At 35.3% G+C, this 24,948-nt stretch overlaps 1 protein-coding gene across 3 annotated transcripts in view; it reads right to left on the bottom strand.

Annotated features, from left to right (window-relative positions):
* The window catches only part of LOC141345615 (solute carrier family 66 member 2), an 84,914-nt gene that overhangs the window by 22,292 nt on the left and 37,674 nt on the right, over positions 1-24,948 (bottom strand). For all 3 annotated transcript variants that reach the window (XM_073850499.1, XM_073850498.1, XM_073850497.1), the window contains exons 4-5: positions 22,581-22,797; positions 5,835-5,967 (exon numbers count right to left, since the gene is read on the bottom strand). In XM_073850499.1, coding sequence (XP_073706600.1) covers positions 5,835-5,967; positions 22,581-22,797 — 350 coding nt within the window. The remainder of the gene's footprint in view (positions 1-5,834; positions 5,968-22,580; positions 22,798-24,948) is intronic.

The following is a 24,948-nucleotide window of genomic DNA, read 5'->3' on the forward strand; positions in this document are numbered from 1 at the left end:
AAATTCGAAACATAAACAGACACAATAGAAACATATCTATGATTATTAAAGGAAAAAGAAAGTGTTTGGATGTAACTTCAGTTTTTTCTGGTTAAAGTGAGGTTTTAAGAGGTCCAAAATGGTTGGCTCAAAAACAAGAAAGAGCAAAGGAGATCTCTCCTATCTCAGTTGTTCCTCCTAGACAGCATTGAGATGACATGGAGAGAGAATGGAGACTTTGCTGAAGTCTAGGCTGATGTTTCTATGGAAGACCGCTTTCAACACTAAATTAAAAAAAGGCAGTTGTGACTTTTTATCTAATAATTCTGACTTCACATCCTGCAATTGTTGTTTTCTCAGAGTTGTGAGATATAAACTTGCAATTCTGACAAACTCACAATTGTCACAATTTCTCAGAACTGCAACTGCGAGTTATCAAGTCAGAATTGTAAGATATAAACTCGCAATTCTGAGAGCATATCAGTTTGTTTTCCCCTCAAAATTGGACTTTATAACTTGCAACTGTGCAATCTCACAATTCTGGGAAAAAGTCATATTTGTCACATTTTGAGCTTTTAAATTGAAATTCTGACTTTATTTCCTGCAAATGTGAGTTTATAACATGCAATTCTCAGAAAAAAAGTCAGAATTATGAGTTTTCAGTTGCATGAAAAGTCAGAATTGTGAGTTTTTATCAGAATTGAGTTTTTAATTCTCAGGTAAAAGTCAGAATTATGAGTTTATATCTCACAATTCTGACTTTATAACTCACAATTGTGAGTTTATATCACACAATCCTGAGAAAAAAAGTTTTAATTCCATGAAAAAAGTCAGAGTTTATGTCGCAATTCTCAGAAAAAAGTTGTAATTGCATGAAAAAAGTCAGAATTGTGAGTTTTTATCTTTAAATTCTGACTTTATTTCTCATAATTGTGATTTTATAAAATCGTCAGAATTGTGTTTTCAATTGCATTTTTTAAAAAAATGTCAGAATTGTTAGTCTTTTTTAGTCAGAATTATGAGTTTATATCTCACAATTCAGACTTTATAACTCACAATTGTGAGTTTATATCGCAATTCTAAGAAAAAAAGTCAGAATTGTGAGTTTGTCTCACAATTCAGACTATAACTTTTTTATATCACAAAAAAGTTTATCTCACAAAAAACTGTTTATATCACAAAAAAAATAATTGTGTAAAAAGTCAGAATTGTGAGTTTTTTATTTTGCAATTCTGACTTTATTTCTCATAATTGTGTTTATATCGCAATTCTCAGAAAAAATTCAAAATTGTGAGTTTTCAACAGAACTGAGCTTTTAATTCGCAGAAAAAAGTCAGAATCGTAAGTTTATATCACACAATCCTGAGGAAAAAAAAAGTCTTATTGCATGAAAAAAATCAGTTTTTCACAATTCTCGGAAAAAGTCGCAATTCTCAGAAAAAACGTCAGAATTGTGAGTTTTTTCAGAATTGAGTTTTTAATTCTCAGAAAAAAATTTGAAGTCCGAGTTTTTATCTCACAATTCTTACTTTATTATTTCACAATTCAGACTTTATAACTCACAATTGGGAGTTTATATCACAAAAACAAGTTTATATCACAAAAAAGGTCGTAATTCCGTAAAAAACGTCAGAATTGTGAGTTTTTTCAGAATTGAGTTTTTAATTCTCAGAAAAAAATTTGAAGTCCGAGTTTTTATCTCACAATTCTTACTTTATTATTTCACAATTCAGACTTTATAACTCACAATTGGGAGTTTATATCACAAAAACAAGTTTATATCACAAAAAAGGTCGTAATTCCGTAAAAAAAGTCAGAATTGTGAGTTTTTATCTTGCAATTCTGACTTCATAACTCACAGCAGAAAGTTTATATCACATAATTCTGAGGAAAAAAGTCAGAATTGTGAGATAATAAGTCACAATAACCTTTTAAGATTTGAGATTTATAGTTTTTTTAAGACAACTGTAATAGAAACTGAGAATGAGCAATATGAACACAAAATCTCACAAAAAATTCTCCAAAATCATTTTGTAGTTTAAAAATGTTATCACCAACAAGAGTCTTTGTGTCTATTTTTACTGTCCTTAAAAAATGTACATGAAAAACTGATACATAACTGATAAACAACTGATACTACCCCTAATAAGTCTCCTGAGTTACGAAAGTGCAACCTCTGATCAATAAATCTTTCCTCTTAGGGAGTGTACTGGTGTGAAACGAGACACTTTAATGGGACAAAAATCATGGACACAGTTGTTCAAAAGTTTGAGGATGGTAAGATAAATAATATTGTGAAATATTACCATTTTAAAACATAGTTTATTCCTATGATGCAAAGCTGAATTATCACCAGCCATTAATCTAGTCTTCACTCAAAGTCACATAATCCTTCCGAAATGATTTTAATATGCTGATTTGGTGCTCAAGAAACATGTATTATTAATGTTGAAAGCAGTTCAGCTACCTCATATTTTTGTGGAAAATGCATTTCCATGATTAACCATTTTTCCTGGATACTCGTATTAACAGAAGCCTCAAAAGATTTTTTAGCACATGTAAATGTCTTTACTGTCAAAAAAGACCCCAAACTTTTCAACACTTGTGTACATATTTCCATATGACATTCAAATATGTGTATTGCATAGAACTGCATTAATGCAAGTATTTTTGGAAGAGAGCTTGCTCACACATAGTCCTCCTGTGACCAAATATTTCTGACCTTTGCTGGGGTTAGATATGTTGATATGTCGGTTAACAGCACAACAGAACAAATATTTACCACACGCAAAGTCTTACCACAATGAGAGCTAAAGCCAATAAAGCTGCCCATGCAGGGAGTAAACAGCTGAGAGGCTAAGGCTTTGTGACCATCTGTAATAACCAACGGCTAAACTTTGACGATCAACTAATACTAAAGGAGACAACAGGCTTAAACAGTCCAATCCCTGCAGTGAAACATGGGCAGGGAGGTAGAAAGACAGCCAAAACTGAGATGGAATCTGAAAGTGCTTTTTAAGGCCACATCTGTAGTCCTCCCTGAGCAGCCTGGCGCTATAGTTATAGTGACCTTTTCTTTCGCAGTGATATATAACACATAACTCAGTGCCGGTGTGAACGGTAACTTAATAGAGTGGAACTATTTTATGATGAGGTCTCCTCATATCTGATCAACCGCTGAAGAGTTGAGGTGACTGCATTTTTTTTTCTCACCAGTCCCATCAACTTAGACATAAAAACAGTCAGAATGTCAATATTTGTGGGCAGACTGCCCTTCATCTTGGTGTGACATGCATGGATAAACATGGACAATATATGACTGGCTGAGGTAATCATTGTCATCTTTAAAGGACATAGCAGACTATGAACACAAGATGTCTATCACAGGCTTTGTGTGGTAACCAACTGCAACTGCAACTGCATTTCCATTGCAATATTCCACCTTCCCCAATCAAAAACTGTATAAAACACATCGTTTACGAAACATTGGCGCCTATAGTAAAGTACTGAAAAGGGACTATTGATCCGTGATAACGAAACAGAACAAATCTGTCTGTTTTTCTCATTTGCAACGCAATCATACGTGATAAATCAGTTGTGCATTATATATTTATGCCATACCCTCATGCAGTTCCACGAATATGGTTTGGTAATTAAAGTTTGGTAATAAAATCATTCATCAGCAACTGGTTTGACTCAAAGGCTGAGGTTTAAAAGCCTAACATTAATCTGCCGCTTAAAATATGGATTATGGTGTGCAACTATGCAAGTAACAATGATTTAAGTGCTCTAAAATGACCACAAATTGTTGACATTATGATCTAGCCGTTTGAATTCAGTTTGTGGCAGATACATTTGGCACATGCATTTTCCCAGCACTTCAATTGCACTAAAAGCACATTGGCTTTTACAAAAGCTAGCAAAAATACAAATAATATAAAAATAGCAAAGCGACGGGGCATTCATTTGTCAGGTTGTAGGGGATCTGTAGGCTGGATTAGTTAAAATATATATATATATATATATATATATATATATATATATATTTTTTTTTTTTTTTTTTTAAAGTCCAGCCTTTGCATATGAGGCCTCTTCACTCATCTTTGAATGAAAAACTTTGAAGAAAGCCAGTTTCCACCATGAATAGAAAATAAAAAAGTAATTGCTACTTCTTTTATCACAATTCAGATTTTTTTCTGACAATTGCATGTTATAAAGTGACAATTGTGAGATATAAACTCGCAATTCTGAGAAATAAGGTCTATATCTCACAGTTGTGACTTTATAATACACAACCGTGAGTTATCAAGTCAGAATTGTGAGATATAAACTCGCAATTTTAAGAATATATCAGTCTTTTTTTCCCCTGAAAACTGGACTTTGTAACTCGCAATTGCGAGAGAAAAGTCAGAATTGTGAGTTTGTCTTATAATTCGTAATTACGAGTTTATATCTCGCAATTCTGACTTTTTCTTAGAATTGCTACTTTATTTCTCAGAGTTTATAACTTACATTTCTGACTTTATAACCAACAATTTTGAGTTTATATCTCACATTTCTGACTTTATAACAAGCAATTGCGAGTTTATATCACAATTCTGAAAAAAAGTCAGAATTGCGAGTTTGTATCACTTATATCTGACTTAATTGTGAGATAAACTCACAATTACGAATAATAAAGTCAGATAAGTGATAACTCGCAATTCTGACTTTTTTTTCAGAATTGATATAAACTCGCAATTGCTTGTTATAGTCACAATTCTGACTTTATAACACGCAATTGCAAGTTTATTTCTCACAATTCTGAAAAAAAGTCAGAATTGTGAATTTGTATCATGTAATTCTGAGAAAAAAGTAAGAATTGTGACTATATCTCACAATTCTGACTTTATAAAATGCAGTTGCGAGTTTATATCTCAATTCTGAGAAAAAAGTCAGAATTGTGACTATATCTCGCAACCCTGCCTTTATAATTCGTAATTGTGAGTTTACATCTCGCAATTCTGACTTTATTTCTCAGAATTGCTACTATATCTCACAATTCTGACTTTACAACACGCAACTGCGAGTTTATTTCTCACAATTCTGAAAAAAACGTCAGAATTGCGAGTTTGTATCATGCAATTCTGAGAAAAAAGTCAGAATTGCAAGATGTAAAAAATGGACTTTGTAACTCGCAATTGCGAGAGAAAAAATTGAGAGTTTTTCTTGCAATTCTGGCTTTATAACATGCAATTGCAATTTCTCACAATTCTGAGAAAAAAGTCAGAATTGCAAGTTTGTATCATGCAATTCTGAGAAAAAAAGTCAGAATTGTAAGATAAACAGTAGCATTTACCTTTCTTTATTTTTTTTATGAATGAATATGCAGCAGGGTTAAACAGACTGAAACCACATTGAAAATCTGGAATCCTAAATCAAATTTAAAATAAATTTAATATAAGTTTTAGGATTTTAGAATTAAAACCAAGTAAAAATACTTCCTCTTCTGGGCCACTAATTTTGTGACATGGAGCAACTTTATGCTTCCCCCAGAAAATGTAAATTTTCAATGAAACATTTCACTCAAATTGTCATGCCAATAATGCAATTCCTAATAAAAACAATAGATAAAATAATAAATAAATATGATCATTAAATCTAAGTTATTAAATCAGAGGAAAGCAAAATCTAACTATTTTTAATAGCAGTCTCAGATTTTGAACCCCACTGTGTTTTAAAAAAAAATTAAAAAGTAAAAGATTTGCAGGTAAGCCGCATGTAGAAAGTCCATTTTTAGGAGTGTTGATCACCACCAATATACTGTAGTGATCTCAGCCCAGTTTGATTCTGGAGTCCTGGCCGTAGTATCCCACCTGTAGCAGTATGGCAATGTCAATTAAAATCTGCACTGCACCACAGACCACGAACTGGGTGGGGCTTTCATTGATCACGAAATACAAGGTCTTGAAGATGTCACCAGCCGTCCATAAAAGCACCATCTTTACGCTGAAAAAGAGAGAGAGAGACAGAGAAATAGAACATTTCATTGAAGCATTCAGAAATATATATACATGAAAAGTCTCTCAGCAGTTGGAAAGATCCCACTCAGCTATAAAGCTCTGATAAATGAACCTCATTCGAAACCTTTTAAAGGCGTCATCAATACATCAGACTAATGTATCGTACAATGTCCTGTCCTCCCTCTTGATAAAGTCGTACATCTGTATATCTCGCACATTAATAAGTCTCTGTAGTCTTGTGCAGTTGAGTGTGGTGAGGTGCAGCTTTCAGCTACACTTCATTGAATGCAGTGGACACAATTATTTCTATAAAATTTCAATTAAATTGTGAAGGGGTGAGAAAAGAGCTATACTCCAAATTTTGGCAAACTTAAAAGGATAGTTCAACGAAAAATTTACTCACCCTCAAGCCATCCTAAGTGTATATGACGAATACAATTGGAGTTATAGTAAAAAATGTCCTGGCTTTTCCAACGCTTATAATGGTAGTAAATGGGTGTTGAGATTTTGAAGCCCAAAAAAGCGCATAAAAAGTACTCCACTTGGCTCTGAGATTTTAATAACGGCCTTCTAAAGAAAATCGATGCGTTTAAGAAATATTTCCATATTTAAAACTTTATAAACGGTAATCTCTTGCTACGATTTAAATATGGATATTTTTCTTGCACAAATGCATCGGTTTGCTTCAGAAGGCCTTTATTAACTTCCTGAAGCCGTTTGGAGTACTTTTTATGATAGATGGATGTGCTTTTTTGAGCTTTAAAATCTCAACACCCATTCCCTGCCATTATAAAGCTTGGAAGAGCCAGGATATTTTTTAATACAACTCCAATTGTATTCGTCTGAAAAAAGGAAGTCATATATGCCTAGGATGGCTTGAGGGTGAGTAAATAATGGCCTAATTCTCAGTTTTGGGTGAACTAACCCTTTAAGGGTGAGTAAATCTCGGAGTAATTTTCATTTTTGGGTAAACTATAATGGCGTTTAGAAGCTATAAAAAGATCCATTCACACATTATATGCAGAAATTTACATTTAAATGTCAATTTGACATTGTGAGGTTAAGAGACAGGGAGAACAGTGCATCCTGGGAGACGGACTGAACCATCTTCAGGATGCTTGCGGGATCACCAAAGCACAATACACTGTAAAAAGTTTTCACCAGTTTCAACTTAAAAACGTACGTTTAGCAGCTACCTTAACATTTTAAGTTGAATCAACTTAAGTCATTTAAACTCACAAGTTATATCAAATCATTTTTATTGTAATAAGCTAAGATGACTTGTAGTTTTAAGCTGATTTAACTTAAAAACTGAAGGCAGCTGCTGAACTTAAAAACCTAAGTTGAATCTGGTGAAAACTTTTTACAGTGTATTTTGTAAATGTCAATCCTCTTTCTCTTTTAGGTAGACTCTAAATATTGTCAAACTTAAAGGGATATTTCAGCAAAAAATGAAAATTACCCCAATTTACTCACCCTCAAGCCATCGTAGGTGTATTTTACTTTCTTCTTTTAGACGAATACAATCTGAGTTATAGCAAAAAAAGGCCTGGCTTGGGTGTTGAGATTTCGAAGCCCAAAAAAAGTGTGCAAAAAGTACTCCACTTGGCTCTGAGATTTTAATGAAGGCCTTCTGAAGCAAATCGATGCGTTTGTTTAAAAATAAATAAATCTTGTAAAGTAAATCTCAAAGTAATTTTCATTTTTGGTTAAACTATAACAGTGTTTAGAAGCTATGAATAAATCCATTCACGCATTATATGCAGAAATTTACATTTAAATGTCAATTTGACCTTGTGAGGTTAAGAGACAGAAGGAACAGTGCATCCTGAGACACGGAATGAACTATCCTCAGAATGCTTGCGGGATCACCAAAGCACAATATTTCGTAAATGTCAATCGTCCTTCCTTTTTCACAAAAAGTTAAGCTGTGAAAACCACCAAGAAGCAGCTAAAGATAGACGCTGCATTCTCAGCGGTATTTATGCTGAATGAGTTCATTCATCAAGTGTAAAGATAGAAAAGGTGGTCTAAAGATGAGTACAGACTATACATCAGCTGTCACAGACAGAGAGGAATGTGCATTGGACTTTTTGCACTCACGGCAGTCGCCCCTATAAGAGAAATTAGTCTTTCACACAACGTGGGGCAACAGAAACAGATATCTACAGAAATGAAATGGTCCATTCTAGCTAGTTGTCTACTTGATGTTGGAAACCCACTCATCTCAACATGACATTGATTATTGATTATCACTGTCTGTGCATTGTTTTGGTGTCATGAGAAGATTGTGAATGAGGATGTAGGAACATCTGTTGGCAGGAGATGCAATGCTTGCCAACAAAAGTGTGAAATATCATCATTTATCTGGCTCTCAGATACTTTACAGTGCTAAAATGTGCTGTTATGGACACTGCCGTGCTAAATCAAAAAGATTAGGCACTGTATCTTGATAGTACTGAAGCACTTTGTCTACAAAATGCTGATTGCTGGTGCTCCAAGCAAACTAAGAAGTGCCATGGAGGTGAATTGGGTAAACGATTAACTGAAAAAGGCCAATAGGGATCCTGAAAGTAGTACTTTCTATTAAAAAAAAAAATTTTCATAAAATGAAACATTTCATAGCCGGAAATCTCCATTAAAACAATCCGCTTAAAGTGCTTTGAGAGGAAATGTGTCCTCTATGTCTGATCAAAAAGTTACACGACTCACTCTTCTCCTCCTTCATTTCTCTTTTGCATTAGTTTACTCTAGAGACCATCTTCAAGCATCATTAATGGGGATGAAACATTAATGAGGTAATTAAAGGGGGTTGGGTCATCTGTACAAGAGCAATGCTAACGGTGACGCCACAATAAAAACCACTTAATGGTTCTCCATCTTCCGCCCTGAGAACAGGAACTCTTTCAATTGTTCCCAAACATTCATTGTAAGATAAACACGCCCTTTCTCGCTCGCAAAAACAAACTGCTATCTTTTTTCCCTGCTCCCCTTCCCCTCCGAGCCCTATGCGGATTGACAGCAGATGAAAGAAATGCTCAGCAAACAGCGAGCAGCGCTTCAGGGCCTGTGAGAGAGGTAGAAGTGATTATTGCATTGATTAGGAGAACTGAGGCCACGGTTACAGCACTCCCAGTCCACACTGAACAGCCCTGCACTCAACCCTGACAAGCCTTCAATTGATCCTCTTCAACCTGACACTCTCATCTCTATGCTAAGAGATGAGGCTAGGAAAAGAAAGAAAGAAAGAATTAATAGTAAACAAAATGGAAGTAAATACAGATAAATAAAAAGAACAAATAGACGGAACATTACCATCATAAACAGACAGAAAGTAAGAACAGACAGACAGAATGAGAAAACGAGTGTTAGAACACCACAAATAAGGATAGGAAAAAAATCAATTGATTTGAGAACTTGAGAATGGTTATGTGTAAATATGTAAACAACTGCACAGATAGACAGATACAGAACGATAGATAAAATGGCAGAATGATAGATAGATAGATAGATAGATAGATAGATAGATAGATAGATAGATAGATAGATAGATAGATAGATAGATAGATAGATAGATAGACGATATACAATGACAGATCGATAGATAGAACGAAAGATCGACAGAACAACAGATAGAACGATAGACAGATAGAGTCAAGCATGAAATTATTCATACCCCTGGCAAAATCTGACTTAAAGTTACTTTTATTCAACCAGCAAGTTTTTTTTGACCAGAATTGACACAGGCTTCTCCCAAAAGATAATAAGACGATGTACAAGAGGCATCATTGTGGGAAAAAAAAATATTTCTCAGCTTTTATTTACATTTGAACAAAAAGTGTCATGTCCAAAATTATTCATTCCCTTCTCAATAATCAACAGAAAAGCCTCTATTTGGTATTACAGTAATCAAACGCTTCCTATAATTGCTGACCAGCTTTTTGCATGTCTCCACTGGTATTTTTGCCCATTCATCTTTTGCGATGAGCTCCAACTCTTTCAGGTTGGAGGGTCTCCTTGCCATCACCCTGATCTTTAGCTCCCTTCACAAATTCTCAATTGGATTTAAGTCAGGACTCTGGCTGGGCCACTGCAAAACGTTAATGTTTTTGTCTGCTAACCATTTCTTTACCACTTTTGCTTTGTGTTTTGGGTCGTTGTTGTGCTGAAATAGCTTGGACTATTTGGAATGGTATAGAACTTTGGATTTTCCCATAGACTGTGACAGTTTGCAAAGGGTATGAATAATTTTGGACATGCCACTTTTTGTTCAAATGTAAAAAAAGGCTGAGTCGTTTTTCTCCGTAATGATGATCTTGTACATAGTCTTATTATCTTTTGGGAGAAGCCTGTGTCATTTCCGGTCAAAAAACCCTTGCTGGTTGAATAAAAGTAACTTTAAGTCAGAATTTGCCAGGGGTATGAATAATTTCGGGCTTGACTGTAGATAGATAGACAGACAGACAGACAGAACAACAGACAGAATAATACAACCCCTGGTCTGTTGGTCTGGTGAAGCAGACTTCATGTCGATAGTTAAAAGCTCTGTCTACTGGAGGCTAGAGAAGCCAGACATATAAGGTGCAAGACAAGCCTACTGGGCTTCTGATGAAATTTCAGTTTTGACATTTGGCAGAGACATCTAACAAGGGACAGTGTTCTGAAGATCTGCCCCAGACAGATGTATCGATACACTGGCATCTCCCTTCTTCACAGTCTCTCTGGATTCTCTCTACTGAATTCATATCGATGGAGAGATAAACCATGACCAGCGAACAGCCTCTGACAGAGACACCAAAACTCTCTCATAAAGACCCTCACTCACTACAAATGTCCACAAAGGGACTTAAGTGAAACAGAAACTCATTCTGTTTCTAGTCTCTCTTCACCTACGGAAAGTAAAATACAAGCAAAAACAAAACCTTGAGAATCCGTCAAGGAAAGCTACTGTATGAACCATTCATGGGCTGAAGAAGTGAACTCTTCACAACTATGGCACATTTGAAGAATGGTGAATTTAAACAGCTGGCGAGAGAAAAGACAGGCCATCCTCAACAAAAAGACTGTGAAATATTTATGTAGATCGATCCATCCGCCTCAAACACAAGAGAGTTTGCACACTTCCCAAAAGAGATCAGTCTCCACCACACACACAAAAAGAAAAACCACAGGAAAACCTCCAAGAGAAAAGTGATGGAGATATTAAAGGCCTCAAATCGAATTATGTTTCTCCACCATATGGCTACCAAACAAGCTCACACAGATCACTGTCTTGCGAACAAAGCTTAGCCAATCAAAACAGTCCGAAAACACATTCAGCACATCTGCGACGTGCTTCGGATGGAAGTAGAGTGTTCAAGCAGCCTTTAAATCAGTACGGCTGGACATTATATCATCCCCTGTGATATATTTCTACTTCTGTATACACAAAGCCATTAAGAGCGATGCTAATGTCATACAAATGGGCACGTCAACCAGAAAAAACGATGGTTTTCTCATTCATTCCCTGCAGAATGCTGGCACTCTGCTCTCTTTTATTTTTCTTGTTCCTCACCCCCCCCACTCTGCTGCGCTTTGCCCTGGAGGAAATGTGAATAATTCTGTTGCGGTACTGGTCCTGGCAAGCCGTGGCTGCTAGCGGCTCCTCTAATTCAATCACACGGCTCAGTCTGATCAATGGGGACTGAGCAGGATGCTGGCGTACCTCAGCTCACCTTGGGTCATGTGGCGATCCACTCCATTGGTTTTTTCTTCTCTAATTAACCCAGACATGACAGCCAACAACTCTGAGGGCAATAACTCTACTGATAAAGTTCTGTATGTTTGCGTGCCTCTAAGCGATAGCAACTCAAAAATCGAAATGTGTCCAGACATACCTTGCTAATATGTGCTGAAACATCACTTTCAGGTATCAGAAAGTCGATGGCTATGTTTAGAACAGAATACTATTACTTCTGCAGTATGAATAAATTGTATTAGGGATGCAAAATATATTCCCAACATCAGTTATCAGACAATTCTTTGATTTATTAGTAGCAGCCCATATTGGGTTTTTAAACTTTTTAGAAAACTTTTGCCATTATGAAAGGGATCATTTCAAGGGATAGTGACAGAATATGGCCAAAACTATTTAAGAGCACTATAAAGTGAATTTTTCTTTTAAGAGTGTATGCTGTTCTTTTCAGTTTTCAATTCATCACAAAAAATTAAGAAGCAAAACCGTTTTCAACACTGATGGAGAAATAATAATAAGATTTTAATTTGTTAGGGGTTCCCGCATGTATTGTAATTGTTAGAATGGCCAAGGATCAGCAATCTCCACATAAAACTGAACGTGCAGACGACACAGTAAGTCGTAGAGACTTGAAACTTGGAGGGATGGTAGTACTCACACCACCGACAACGTCACCAAAGCTCAACCCAATCGGCCTAACGGGGGCATTACAGCGATCAAAAGTACAAAATCACCCATAACTCCTGTCAGTTGCAGGCTTAAGTGTCTTATGTCATTGGAATCCTCCGATTCGATCGTGAGCCTGCCAAAATTTTCAGGTATTTTGGATTTTTTTGATCGTAATTAAAGGAAGATTCTCTGGAGAGTGAATGTCAATAATTATCAACTGACCGTCGCAAAGCGTTTGAAAGGGGCGGGGACACTTTTGGTAAAATGCCTATAAGTTTTGAACGGAAAGAGATATCTTTGCCAAACTCAGAACACATATGTAAGAGCTCAATCTGAGGTCACATGAAATAAAAAAAATCACGGAGCTTGGCCACTATAGCCTGTGCGCTATAAGAGGGAAAAAACATAATAATGGCTATAACTATGCAACCATTTGTCCTAACAACATAAAAATCGCTGTGCACAGTCTTGGTCCAAATTGCTACAAGCATCTATAAGGAAATTTACGCATCTCAAAACAACTTGGCCATTGTCCAATAAAGTTTGAGCACCTATTAGACAAGGTTAATGGAGGCCGAGCATAACGAAATTTGTGGGTATGTTTGACCCATGGCCCTACAGGTCTGTAAGAATTTTGAAAGAAAGTGGCTACTAGGGGGTGATATCGCATTTTTCAAGTGTATAAATGATTGTATATTGCACGATTTTTCATATATTGCATGATCTTCATATCATTTGATAGATCTCCTTATGCTGAGCAGCTTTGCCTCAAGGACCACTACTGTCAATCAAATCGTTTGTTAAATGATTGAGAAAAAAACTACTTTTGCAAATTAGTCCTAGGTTTTTTCGCCATATCTGGAAAAAACTACAGCAGTACAATTCTCTGGACAAAATGTTGAAATTCACCCTTTGGGAAGCTATAACGGGGTCATTTAGAAATGTTCGAATTTACCCCAAATCCTACAAAGTCTAAAGGAAAACTCAAAACTTCACAAAACCTGGTGAGCACATGCGACAGGTGATTCTAAACAAGCTGCCGCTATAACAATCATAAACGTTTAAAAAAACATAATATTTCTATAGCAACATACCTGGATTTCCCAAAAAAAAGCTTCAAATCATTGATTTAGGTGGTTACAAACTTGCTAAATGTCTTTTTTCATCTGTGCTTAAATGCCTTAAAGTGCTCGAACCCAGGTAATTGCTGTTTGCAGCTATATTTTTTATATATTTATATTTTATTTTCAGCAAAAACAATGCTGTGCTTAAAACTATGGGAGCCCGTTTCCACACTTGGGAGTTTATTTCTTCCAATTCAGAATTTTTTCTCAGTATTGTGAGATATAAACTCACAATTGGCAGAAAAAAAATGTAATTGCCGTTTATAATCGCAATTCTGACTTTCTCCCAATTGTTAGTTTATATCTCACAATTCTAGGAAAAACTAGGAAAAAAACGTTGTGACTTTATATCTAGCAAATCTGACTTTATTTCTCAGAATTGTGAGTTTGTATCTTGCAATTCAGAACTGCAAGAAAAATCTGAATTGTGAGTTTTTAAATGATGGTTCTGACAATTCTAGGGAAAAAAAGTCAGAATTGCAAAAAAGAAAAAGAAAAAAAGAAAAAATTGCAAGATACAAACTCGCAAGTGCAAGAAAAAAGTCAGAATTACATTTATTTCAAAATATTTTATTAGTTTTATATCATGCAATTCGGACAAAAAAAAGAGTTGTGACTTTATATATCACAATTCTGATTGTATCTCTGCGAGACATAATTGTGAGAAAAAAGTCAGAATGTATTTTTTATTTTATATTTTATTTTATTTATTTATTTGAAATCAAATGAGCATATTAGAATGATTTCTGAAGGACCATGTGACACTAAAGATTAGAGTAATGGCTGCTAAAAATTCAGCTTTGACATCATAGGAATAAATGACATTTCAAAATATGTTAAAACAGAAAATGGTTATTTTAAATTGTATTAATGTGCTAGTGTTTTAGTGTTTTAAGCCATGGTAAGCATAAGATCTAACCTGCATATTGCAAAAGTTTATTTACTGGTAATCTAAAAAAAAAAATCCCCAAACTGCAAAGCAAAACTATGTAAGATAAGACTCTTTTTCATAGTAGCCTTCTTGTCAGCAAATAAGCAAAAGAAATAGCATCCCTCAGTATTGTTGACTTGTTTTAGTTTAATAAAGCATTTCTTTCACTCTGCTTGTGTCCATTTTATGGCTTTTGCTTCACTAGCTATGATAAATGAGTTTTTGCCACCTGGGTGTATTGCTGAGCACCATTTGAAGCGACTATAAGGTAGATCACATGCACAAACAAACCACAGAAAGACAAATAGCCCCCACCAGTTGTCATAACAGCAGCCACAACAAATCAGAACCACATCTATGCTAGCGAGGACACTTTTCATTCCCCAGACACCCTGTATAGGTAAGTTATATCCACTGCTTCCTTATTTTTATAAATACGAGAAACGTTTCCTATGAGCGTGAAACTCCCAGGGGTAATCAGGGCCGATCAGGACTCTGTGTGAGCACCGAGGCCCATGGCGAAGCTCATGGGAAAATCTGACTGCGTGTCTCTGCTTGTTAGGGAGACAGATTACAGTGCACTCGGCTTCATCAACACAGCAGGGTCCTGATGCTAACTACGCTCTTGACTTAGCATGGAGCCCAAATCCCAGAAACTGGTTTCAGCTGACATTAGAGCTGAGTGGCTCGAACTTTTCCTTAACTTTTTTACTTTTTTTTTTTTTAGAGCTCCTGTGAAGGCATCTGAACTGGAAGAAGTGAGAGACAGCAGGTGAAAGACAGTGACGACACTGATGCTTGTTGTGCAATCTAAGTATTTGGGACTTATTCAATTAGACTTAAACTATATATAGTAGCTTTAAATTAAAGAAAGCATGGAAATGCCTCTTAAAGGGAACCTCAGGTATTAAGACTTGCATGGCTTTATATAGGCTTTATATAACATAAATGATGTCTCTTTCTGAAATATATAGTTGAAAACCCATGAAAGATTTATGTTATTTTAAAAAATCCACATTGTTTTATACATATTTTGGACTATGGGGGAACACAACTCGTATCAGCCAAACTAGGAAAATAAAATACTGATACGATGCCACATTCTGAGGCTTTTGATTGAAGCTTTCAGTTGAAGGGCAACAAGAGAAGCACTCCTTTCTTACAAACAGCAGAGACAAGAAATACTAGATGCCATCCTGACAGGATGTAAACACGTCATCATTTGTCATGACGCCGCAGCCACTGAAGGAGTTTCTCAGCGCGGATTTCACTCGCTCTTTTAGTAGCAGTGATAATTGTATCAGTATTTTATTTTCTGAGTTGTGTTGTGGTAAAAATAGCAACAGTAACAGAAGCCAGTAGCTCATCGAGTGCAACCATTTTACATCACTGAAATAATGGCATCCCCCATAGTCCAAAATATGTATAAAACGATGTGGATTTCTTAAATAACGTAAATGATTTTACGTTAGAAAGGATTTTCTACTACATAAAATGAAATTCCAGAACTTTCAACCACTTTTCAAGCACTACTTTTTTGATTTTCAAGAACTTCAATCAAAGATCTCACTTAACAAATAATGTCTTCTCTTTCAAATTCTAAAAAAAATAAATAAAAATATACTAATAAAACTAAACTGCAAAAATAATACAATACAAAGTATGCTACACTTTTACTATAGTAAAACCTTTTTTTTGTATTTGTCTTTTTTCTTTTATTTTTATAATTGTACTGACGTAATTGTGTGATCTTTTCTACTGTTTAAAAAAAGAATCAGATAAACAGATTGACTAAACCACTCCGAAATCATCATCTGAAACAAATTATTCATCATACGTGTGCCGAAGTCCTGATCTGAATCAAATGATTTGTGATCCATGTTCTGAACTTCCGATCTGAAGCAAATAATTTGCGATCCACACTCTGAAGTCCCCATCTGAATAATGATTCGCAAATCATTGGACTTAGATTGGGACTTTAAAATCGCACATTGCGAAACATTTGATTTAAATCGGAACTTGCGCATCGTGAATCATTTGAATCATTCAATTCGCGAAATTATTCACAAACCCATTTCTATCTAAATCAAATGACTTGAGATAAGCAAAGTCCTGATCTGAATAAAATGATTCACGATACGCAAAGTTCCGATCTAAATCAAATGATTCATGGTATTGTGGTACTGTTTTGCGATTTGAAGTCCTGATCTAAATAAAAAAATGATTTGCAATATGCAATCTGATTGGAGCGCTTCGAAACAGCGAATCATTTTGTGAGGCATTGGTTTAACCAATTCAGAGTTTCGAAATGCTCACTTTTACCCATCATTACATGCTTTTTAAAATCACTACAAGCAATGTTGAAATTTGAAAATGAATGGCTCTTTTAATTTAATCTTGCTTATGCTAGTGAATTGCTTAAAATGAGTGATCAAAGTCATGAGTTTGAATCGAATGGAGCGGATCCAGCATAAATGACTCAAATTGATTTGGTTCAACTGTTCCTCATTAGTTTTATGACATTAACTGTAAGCGAAATAAGCGGGAAAAGGTATGTTTTTTTGAATTGCAGGAATTTTGCATGAAAAGATGTGCTTATTAAAAAAAATTACACACACATTTTATTTTATTAAAAATTCAAGCACTTTTTAAGTACCTCGTTAGGAATATTGCTATTTGCAAGGGTTTTCCAGTCCTTTTACATTTCAAAAAGTCAAATTCAAGTACTTTAAGAACTTCAAGCACCTTGTACGAACCCTGTTTATGGTCTATTAAGCAATGCAAGTCTTAATACCCTTAATTCCCTTTAAAGTTCTGGCTGCCAATGTTCTTTCTTATCATTCATAAACTGGAAAAAAATAGTTTCATTATACATTCCTTGGTTATTGTTATAGTTGTGGTGTGGACTACCCTATTGTCATTGAATTTGATTCTAATTATTATAATGATTATTTAAACTTTATATATTTATCATTATCAGTCTTGGTGTGAACAGCCATTTACTCCAACAACCTGTATCTAAAGTCTTTGCTGGCATCAGACAAGGATAATGAGTGTGAGTCTATGTGTTGGAGACTATGCTGTAGGAGAAAAAAAGGGTTTACGGGTGAGATTCCATGTACGCTGGTTCGTTATGTCTCTATAACTAGAACCATCATCAAAGAGTCCACACCACGGCTAAAGACGATAGCCATTTGAAATATAATTCACACTGAATGTGGTTGTCAGACACACACACACACACACACACACACACACACACACACACACACACACGATAGTGTGAGAAAAAACAACCTTAGATAAAATAGGTTGAGCTCCTTTTGCTCACATGTCAACAGAGCCCTCAGGGTCCAAAATCTGAAATGAAAAAGATCAGGAATCATTTTCTGTAAAAATACAAATGTGAACACAAAAAAGCCGCTGTCAAGAATTCTGAGGGCCTTTCAGAGCTTGAAAAATGGGGTAAAGCCTCATGGGAGAAGGGAGTCACCGTGTTGCTTGATACCCGGTCCATTAATGTCAGTCACAGTCTGAGACACACATTGCCCTGCTGTTCCTCACTTCATCCTGCTCTTACATCTGTGTTTCCACCAGAGTACCATGATTTTAAACAGCAGCAGAAGTGGACACAGAATCAACGAGAAGTTCAATTGAGGAGAAAGAAGGTCAACGAGAGATGGGAGCTTTCGGGGAGATGGGACCATTTAAATCCTTCAGGTTCAATAAATGTCTGGCTCAAGGGCACAGTGTTGGACCCTCCCGGCTTCACTGGCCCGTATTAAGGACAGTAGGAGGGTATGGATAGTTGGTCTTGTTAAAGACAGCACTGCATGTGTCATTGGTAGAAGTACTGATGTGGAGACTATCACGATACCTCATAAAACTCTCTCTACAAGGGTAAAGCAACGCAAACACAAGCTCTGTTTCACAACCTAGTGAGCTGCCCACAAAGACAACATTTTACAACCAAGGATCAGTGGGAAAAAAAGGGGGCAAAATTCCCCAAAATTACCTATACGTACAAAACACTACTGTTTCCATCTGTTATTTACAGTAAAACACCAACAGCATTAACAACTATTAACAAAGAGTTAAGTTAATGTTATGAACTTAAAGATGCAGTATGTAATATTGACAGCTAGCGGTTGAAATGAGTACTGCAATCCAAATTCAAAATATTAAAGAGACTAAAAATAAAATATTGATACAATACCACATTGTGCAGCTTTTGGTTGTAATTTTCAATCGGAGGTCAACAAGAGAAGCGATGCAAGTCCTCACTGCTTATTTAGCATAAAGAGAATGGGAAGATGCCTGTGGATGAACAAAACTTCCTAAAGACCTGCGTCTTTATTCTCTCCACTTTAGCCCTGATGCCTTTGCTGTGGGTGAAGCTACATCACGAAAGTATTCACACAAACATAGATGCATATGTAGATCGGGATAGGCGCTTTCCTTTTGAAAACGACCTGAATAGACAGCCAAGGAACTACCACTTTCAAGGCCCAGAAAGGTAGTAAGGACATCATTAAAATAGCCCATGTGACATTAGTGGTTCAACCGTAATGTTATGTATCTCCGAGAATACTTTTTGTTCACAAAGAAAAACAACAACAACTTTTATTGACGTCATTGATTGTGTTGTTATCTATGGAGGGCTAGAACGCTCTTGGATTTCATCAAAAATACCGTAATATGCGTTCTGAAGATGAAGGTCTTACGGGTTTGGAACGACATGAGGGTGAGAAATTAATGACAATTTTATTTTTTGGGGTAAAGTAACCCTTAAAAAGCCATTTTAGGGCCTTGATACATGCAATGTAATAAAACACTGCTAGATTCACATTTATCTCCTTTGGAAATACCTACTGGACTATTCACCCAAAGTGACAATTCTGTCACCATTTCATCATTTTGTTATAAACCTCCATGACGTTTTCTTTACTAGAACAGATGTTTGAAGAATGACGCCACTTGTCTTTACTATTCAGTGAAAGCATATAGGCAAATTTTCCAAAGTACAGTGATCCGCCTTCTAAGGTAGCATACTAACTGAAACACAACCTCATAAGAGATCAATTTCTCCACACTTCACATTGACAGTATAGCACTCCTGATATGAAGACTTAACCCACAATTGATTTTTGTCTTTCTTTCTTCAGTCGTAAGGAAATTATGTTTTTTTTTTGGAGGAAAACATTTCAGGATTTCTCTCCATTTAGGGGACTTCTATGGTGCCCCTGAGTTTGAACTTCGAAAAAAAAAGCTTCAAATGGCTCTAAACGCTCACAGCCGAGAAAAGGAGGGTCTTATCTAGCAAAACGAATAATAACCGATCGTTTCGCTAGATAAGACCCTTCTTCCTTGGCTGGTATCATTTAGAGCCCTTTAAAGCTGTATTTAAACTGCATTTTGGAAGTTCAAACTCAGGGGCACCATAGAAGTCCATTATATGGAGAGAAATCCTGAAATGTTTTCCTCAAAAAACATCATTTCTTTACGACTGAAGAAAGAAAGACATGAACATCTTGGATGACAAGGGGGTGAGTACATTTGTAAATTTTTGTTCTAAAAGTGAACTACTCCTTTAAGTGTTTTTTCTTTAATCGTTAATGCGACCTTTTTACACCACAGACTGAACAAAATTAAGCATTGCTTGGTAATAGTTGTAAATATTGTCATACTAACAGTCTGAAGTTATCTGACATTATTAAGATGAATTTGTTCTGGCATCTGACTCTTGTCATAGTACTTGTCATATTTTATTGCCATTTTCTTAACTACAGCAAATAAACTGCAATAATGTGAGAAATGTTGAAGGTGTCTAAATACATTTTGGTTTGACTGTAACTTTTATAATTTATAATTATAATTTATAAATACTTTTTGATACTGTCTACATATAATCAACATAAGCAGCTCACTGGGTTCTGGAATGGAAAACAGAAAAAATCTGTTCATTAGATTTTGAGTTTTCTGTAGTCAAACAATAATTTTGTATGAGGAACACATCGAAATTTCTCAATTATTCATTATCTGCAGAAGCTCTCAAATCTCAAATGCAATATGCCAACCCTGACATGATGCATTTTTACTGGATGAGTAAATGTTAATAGTTTTTTTTATTTCTGAGTGAATTATTTTTTTAATATTCTTGCAGTAGTCACTGCACATTTAATAATTTTCCCAACAAAATCCCAACAAGTTTGTGCATAGCCTTGTCAGGTTTAAAGGTTCACCACATATTTACACGCAGATATATGTACACAATATACTGTATACAAACAAACACTGCAGTGCTATCTTGGTGACAGATATATTCCACTCATAGATGTTGAAGAATGGCTTTAAATACACATTCTGAACCATGTCTCCATAGGCTTCGCCAATAATAAATTTACTCGTATACGTAAAGAAACAGAGACGTCAGTGCAGTGATCGGTCGAGGGCCATCGACGCCTGCAGACACTCTAAAATCACATCAAGGGCAAAGGCATTACACACTACACGCTATGGCAGTGACGCATTCATTGTGTTCATAAAAAGATGGATTTCCAGAGGAACGCCATTTACATTAGCTTCCATTTTCCTTTCTCAGCCTAAACTGTGCTCACAATGTTTAATTTGGCTCATAAAGGCGAGCCTGGAGCGTGTGTCACACTGAGTTCTGTAGAGCAGACCATGAGATGAAGAGCTTTCCCCCCCTTTTTTTAAAATAAAAAGAAGGAAAAGAGCTGGCTTCAGCTGAAGTGGAACTGATATCGAGCTGTGATTATTATGCTGACTGAAGCCTGAGGCTAAAGATATTAGCTTTACTCTAAATTCTCTCTGGTGCTCATTCTTGGGTTTTTTTTTCTTCAAAAAGTACCAGTAAGGTCAACTTTGTTTCACCAAGGCGTCTTTGGATTTGAGAAGAGTGGGCTATAACATCAATTAACAAGCTCATTAGCTGTCTAATATTAATTATCATCATTATGTGCTTTTAATGAGTGATGTCTCAGGTGAGGCATGTCCTGCAAACAATTACACTGTGTGAATTTAACCTTCTCACCTTCAACCTGTAATGGCACAGGCGACACACTTTATGGCAACAATGAACAAAAACTGCCACAAGGGTTGTGACTCATAAACTGTGACACATAGGCTGTATATTTTGAATGCTACATGGAAAATAACACACATGGACAGTTGTAGTGATTGTTTTACTTCACTTCTATGAAGTGAACTAACCCAAATCTAATATTAGCTGATAAATTATATACACTTGAAGTCAAAAGTTTACATACACCTTGCAGAATCTGCAAAATGTTAGTAATTTTGCCAAAATAATAGGGATCATACAAAATGCATGTTATTTTTTCTTTAGTACTTACTTGAATAAGATATGACCCTGTTTAAAAGTTTACATACACTTGATTCTTAATACTGTGTTGTTATCTGAATAATCCACAGCTGTTTTTTTTAGTTTAGATAGTTGTTCATGAGATATTTAGGCAAAATAAGAAAAATGTATATGTTTTCATTCTGTTCAAATGTTTTCACCTCCCGGCTCTTAATGCATGGTTTTTACTTCTTAAGCATCAGTGAGTGTTTGAACCTTTTGTAATAGTTGCATTTGAGTCCCTCAGTTGTCCTCAGTGTGAAAAGATAGATCTCAAAATCATACAGTCATTGTATGAAAGGGTTCAAATACACAAAAATGCTGAAAAAACAGATTTGTGGGGCCTGAAAGACTTTCTAAAGAACAGCGAGCAGATTAACTGTTCAGGACAAATAATTAACAATTGTCACAAGAAAAAAAAAATCAGAGCTTTGGATCATTCAGGTAACAACATAGTATTAAGAATCAATCATATGTAAACTTTTGAACTTGGTCATTTTTATGAATTCAACTATTATTTTCTTTTGTGGACTATATGTAAACATGTAAAATATCTTCTTTAGGTCAGTACTAAATAAAAAACAACATGCATTTTGTATAATCCCTCTTATGTATGTGTATGTACGTATGCCTGTTACAACGAATTCTGGGAATGCATTTTCCACTTGGTAGGTTTTGAATGTAACGTTTTAATGTAATGTAAGGCCTAAATTAAACATTTTAATGAAAGATCAATAACAGCTTGGGTCTTGTTTACCTCATGCCTCTTGTGGAGTGGTTGTTGTAGTTCTGCAGCAGCTGAGGCAGTCCCAACATGGCTTCAAACATCACAGCCAAAGAGCCCAGGGCCTCCACAAATAGGACCCAGTCCAGAAAGAGGAAAGTTATGAAAGCACACAGTAGTGTGAAGGCAAAGCAGAACATCAGATAGTCCTCAAAAGAACTCCAGCACCAGAAATACCGAAGGTCCAAATCTGTAAGAGAGACAAAGAAAGATAAAAAAAATGTTTTATATACAGACAATGTGATCTCTCTATAATATTACCCAAGAAAATAAGAAAGGGAAACTTTAAAGCTTTTTATCATTAGTATGCATATCACAGTGCTCAGCACCTCACACAAACTCTCTCATGGTATATAAAAAAGTTAAATGAGCTTTGAAACCTTGTGTGCCACTTTCTGCAAATCTCAATTATATAAAGAAACCCATTTACGACAACTCAACATTTCATTTACAATTTTCCTGAGAGCCGTGAAATAAATGACCAGGCCCTCCAGGGGAACACAGCCAAACATTCAGCAGTGAGGATTAAGCACTTGCATAAAATAAAGACAAAAACATGACTGTACTCCAGTCAGCAGAAAAGAAAGGCTTATATATATGCTACTGTTGTGTGTGTGTGTGTCTCTCTCTCTCTCTCTCTCTATCTATATCCATATCTATATCCATATCTCTATCTATCTATCTATCTATAGATAGATATAGATAGATAGATATAAATATATAATAGTGTTCAACCGATTGGCCGATGCCAATACCGATAATTACAAATCAAGCAGACCAATAACCGATATGTCTGGAGTAAATATGAAAATTAATGTCAAAATTAAGAATAAAAAGGGCTCTGACAAAAACTCTTTACATGCTTTTAAATTATTTTATTTGCAAATCGGTTTTGAAAACGACCACTACCGATAACCATCAAAAAGTCACAATAATTTTTTTCTTTTTTAGTCAGTGGTGGAATCACTTTAATCACTTTAAGAGCTGCCCAGATCCAATATACTGTTAAGCATGTGTTTACTGTCTCAGCTGCTTGCTTTCACTTGAGACCTAAATACATACAGATAGGATTAGTGATCGACCGATTGGCCGATGCCAAAACCGATTACAAATCAAGTAGACCGATAACCGATATTTTGAACCGATATGTCTGGTCTAAAAATAAAACTGAATGTTAAAATTAAGAAAAAAAAAAGGGCTCTGACAAAAATGTTGTCAAAAAACTCTTTAAATGCTTTTAAATTATTTTATCTGCAAATCGATTTTTAAAATGACCACTACCAATAACTATAAAAAAGCTTAATATTGGCACCAATAATAGACCTGGCCAACAGCAAAAATAAAATAAAAATAAATAACAAACAAACAAACAAAAAAAACCCCACTGAAGATGGAAGCAATGGCTGCTGAAAATGGAGACTTGCCATTAAAAAAATTAAATAAATAATGCATTAAAATAGAAAACATCTCTTTAAATTGTTAACAGTTTAAAAATAAAATTGTACAAATTTTACTGTTTTTTAATGTACTTTCAATTAAATAATAAATACAATAAATACAGCCTTGGCGAACATAACACTTAAAAAATAAATAATGTTTTTAATAAAATGCAAAGATTTTACAGGAATTGCAGGGCATAATAAACCATAAATAAATATTACATTTAAGAAACCACAAAACCAGTTTTAAGTAGCACGGGTATATTTGTAGAAATAGCCAAAAATACATTGTATGAGTCGAAATTACTGATTGTTTTTTAATGGAAAAAATCATTATATCTTTCCATAAATATTTGTAATCAAAGTCAAAATGCATTATGATATTAGCAGATTCCGTATTACATCTGAAATTAGCTGTTTGCAATGTGTTTTAATACATTCTAAAAGATAAATATTAAAATGTATTACTTACGGTTACAAATATATTTATGAAATCATACAGTGAAGGTGTTACTAAAAATGCATTATATATATACACACACACACACACACACACACACACACACACACACACACACACACACACACGTACATGAAAATGTGTCGGCATGTTTTGTCCAGTCTCTTATGAATCAGTGAGGACAAAAACAAATAAGATACAGGACAGTGAAGACAGCTTCTGCGTCACATTGGTCATCTCTAAATTAGTGATCACGCACCATGTAAGACGTTCTGACAAGATCACGAGTACCTGTCTCTCGTCCAAACTGATGGCACAGGATCCTGAAATGAGCTGACATCAGCTCCAAAGAATTGATAGCTAAATAATAGCCCTATTTGTTACAGCTTGGACTGGAGTGTCACGTTCAGCAGCAGAGAGCCCACAGACCACACGCTGTCAT

The sequence above is a fragment of the Garra rufa genome, chromosome 11, assembly GCF_049309525.1.
Source record: "Garra rufa chromosome 11, GarRuf1.0, whole genome shotgun sequence".
Taxonomy (NCBI): domain Eukaryota; kingdom Metazoa; phylum Chordata; class Actinopteri; order Cypriniformes; family Cyprinidae; genus Garra; species Garra rufa.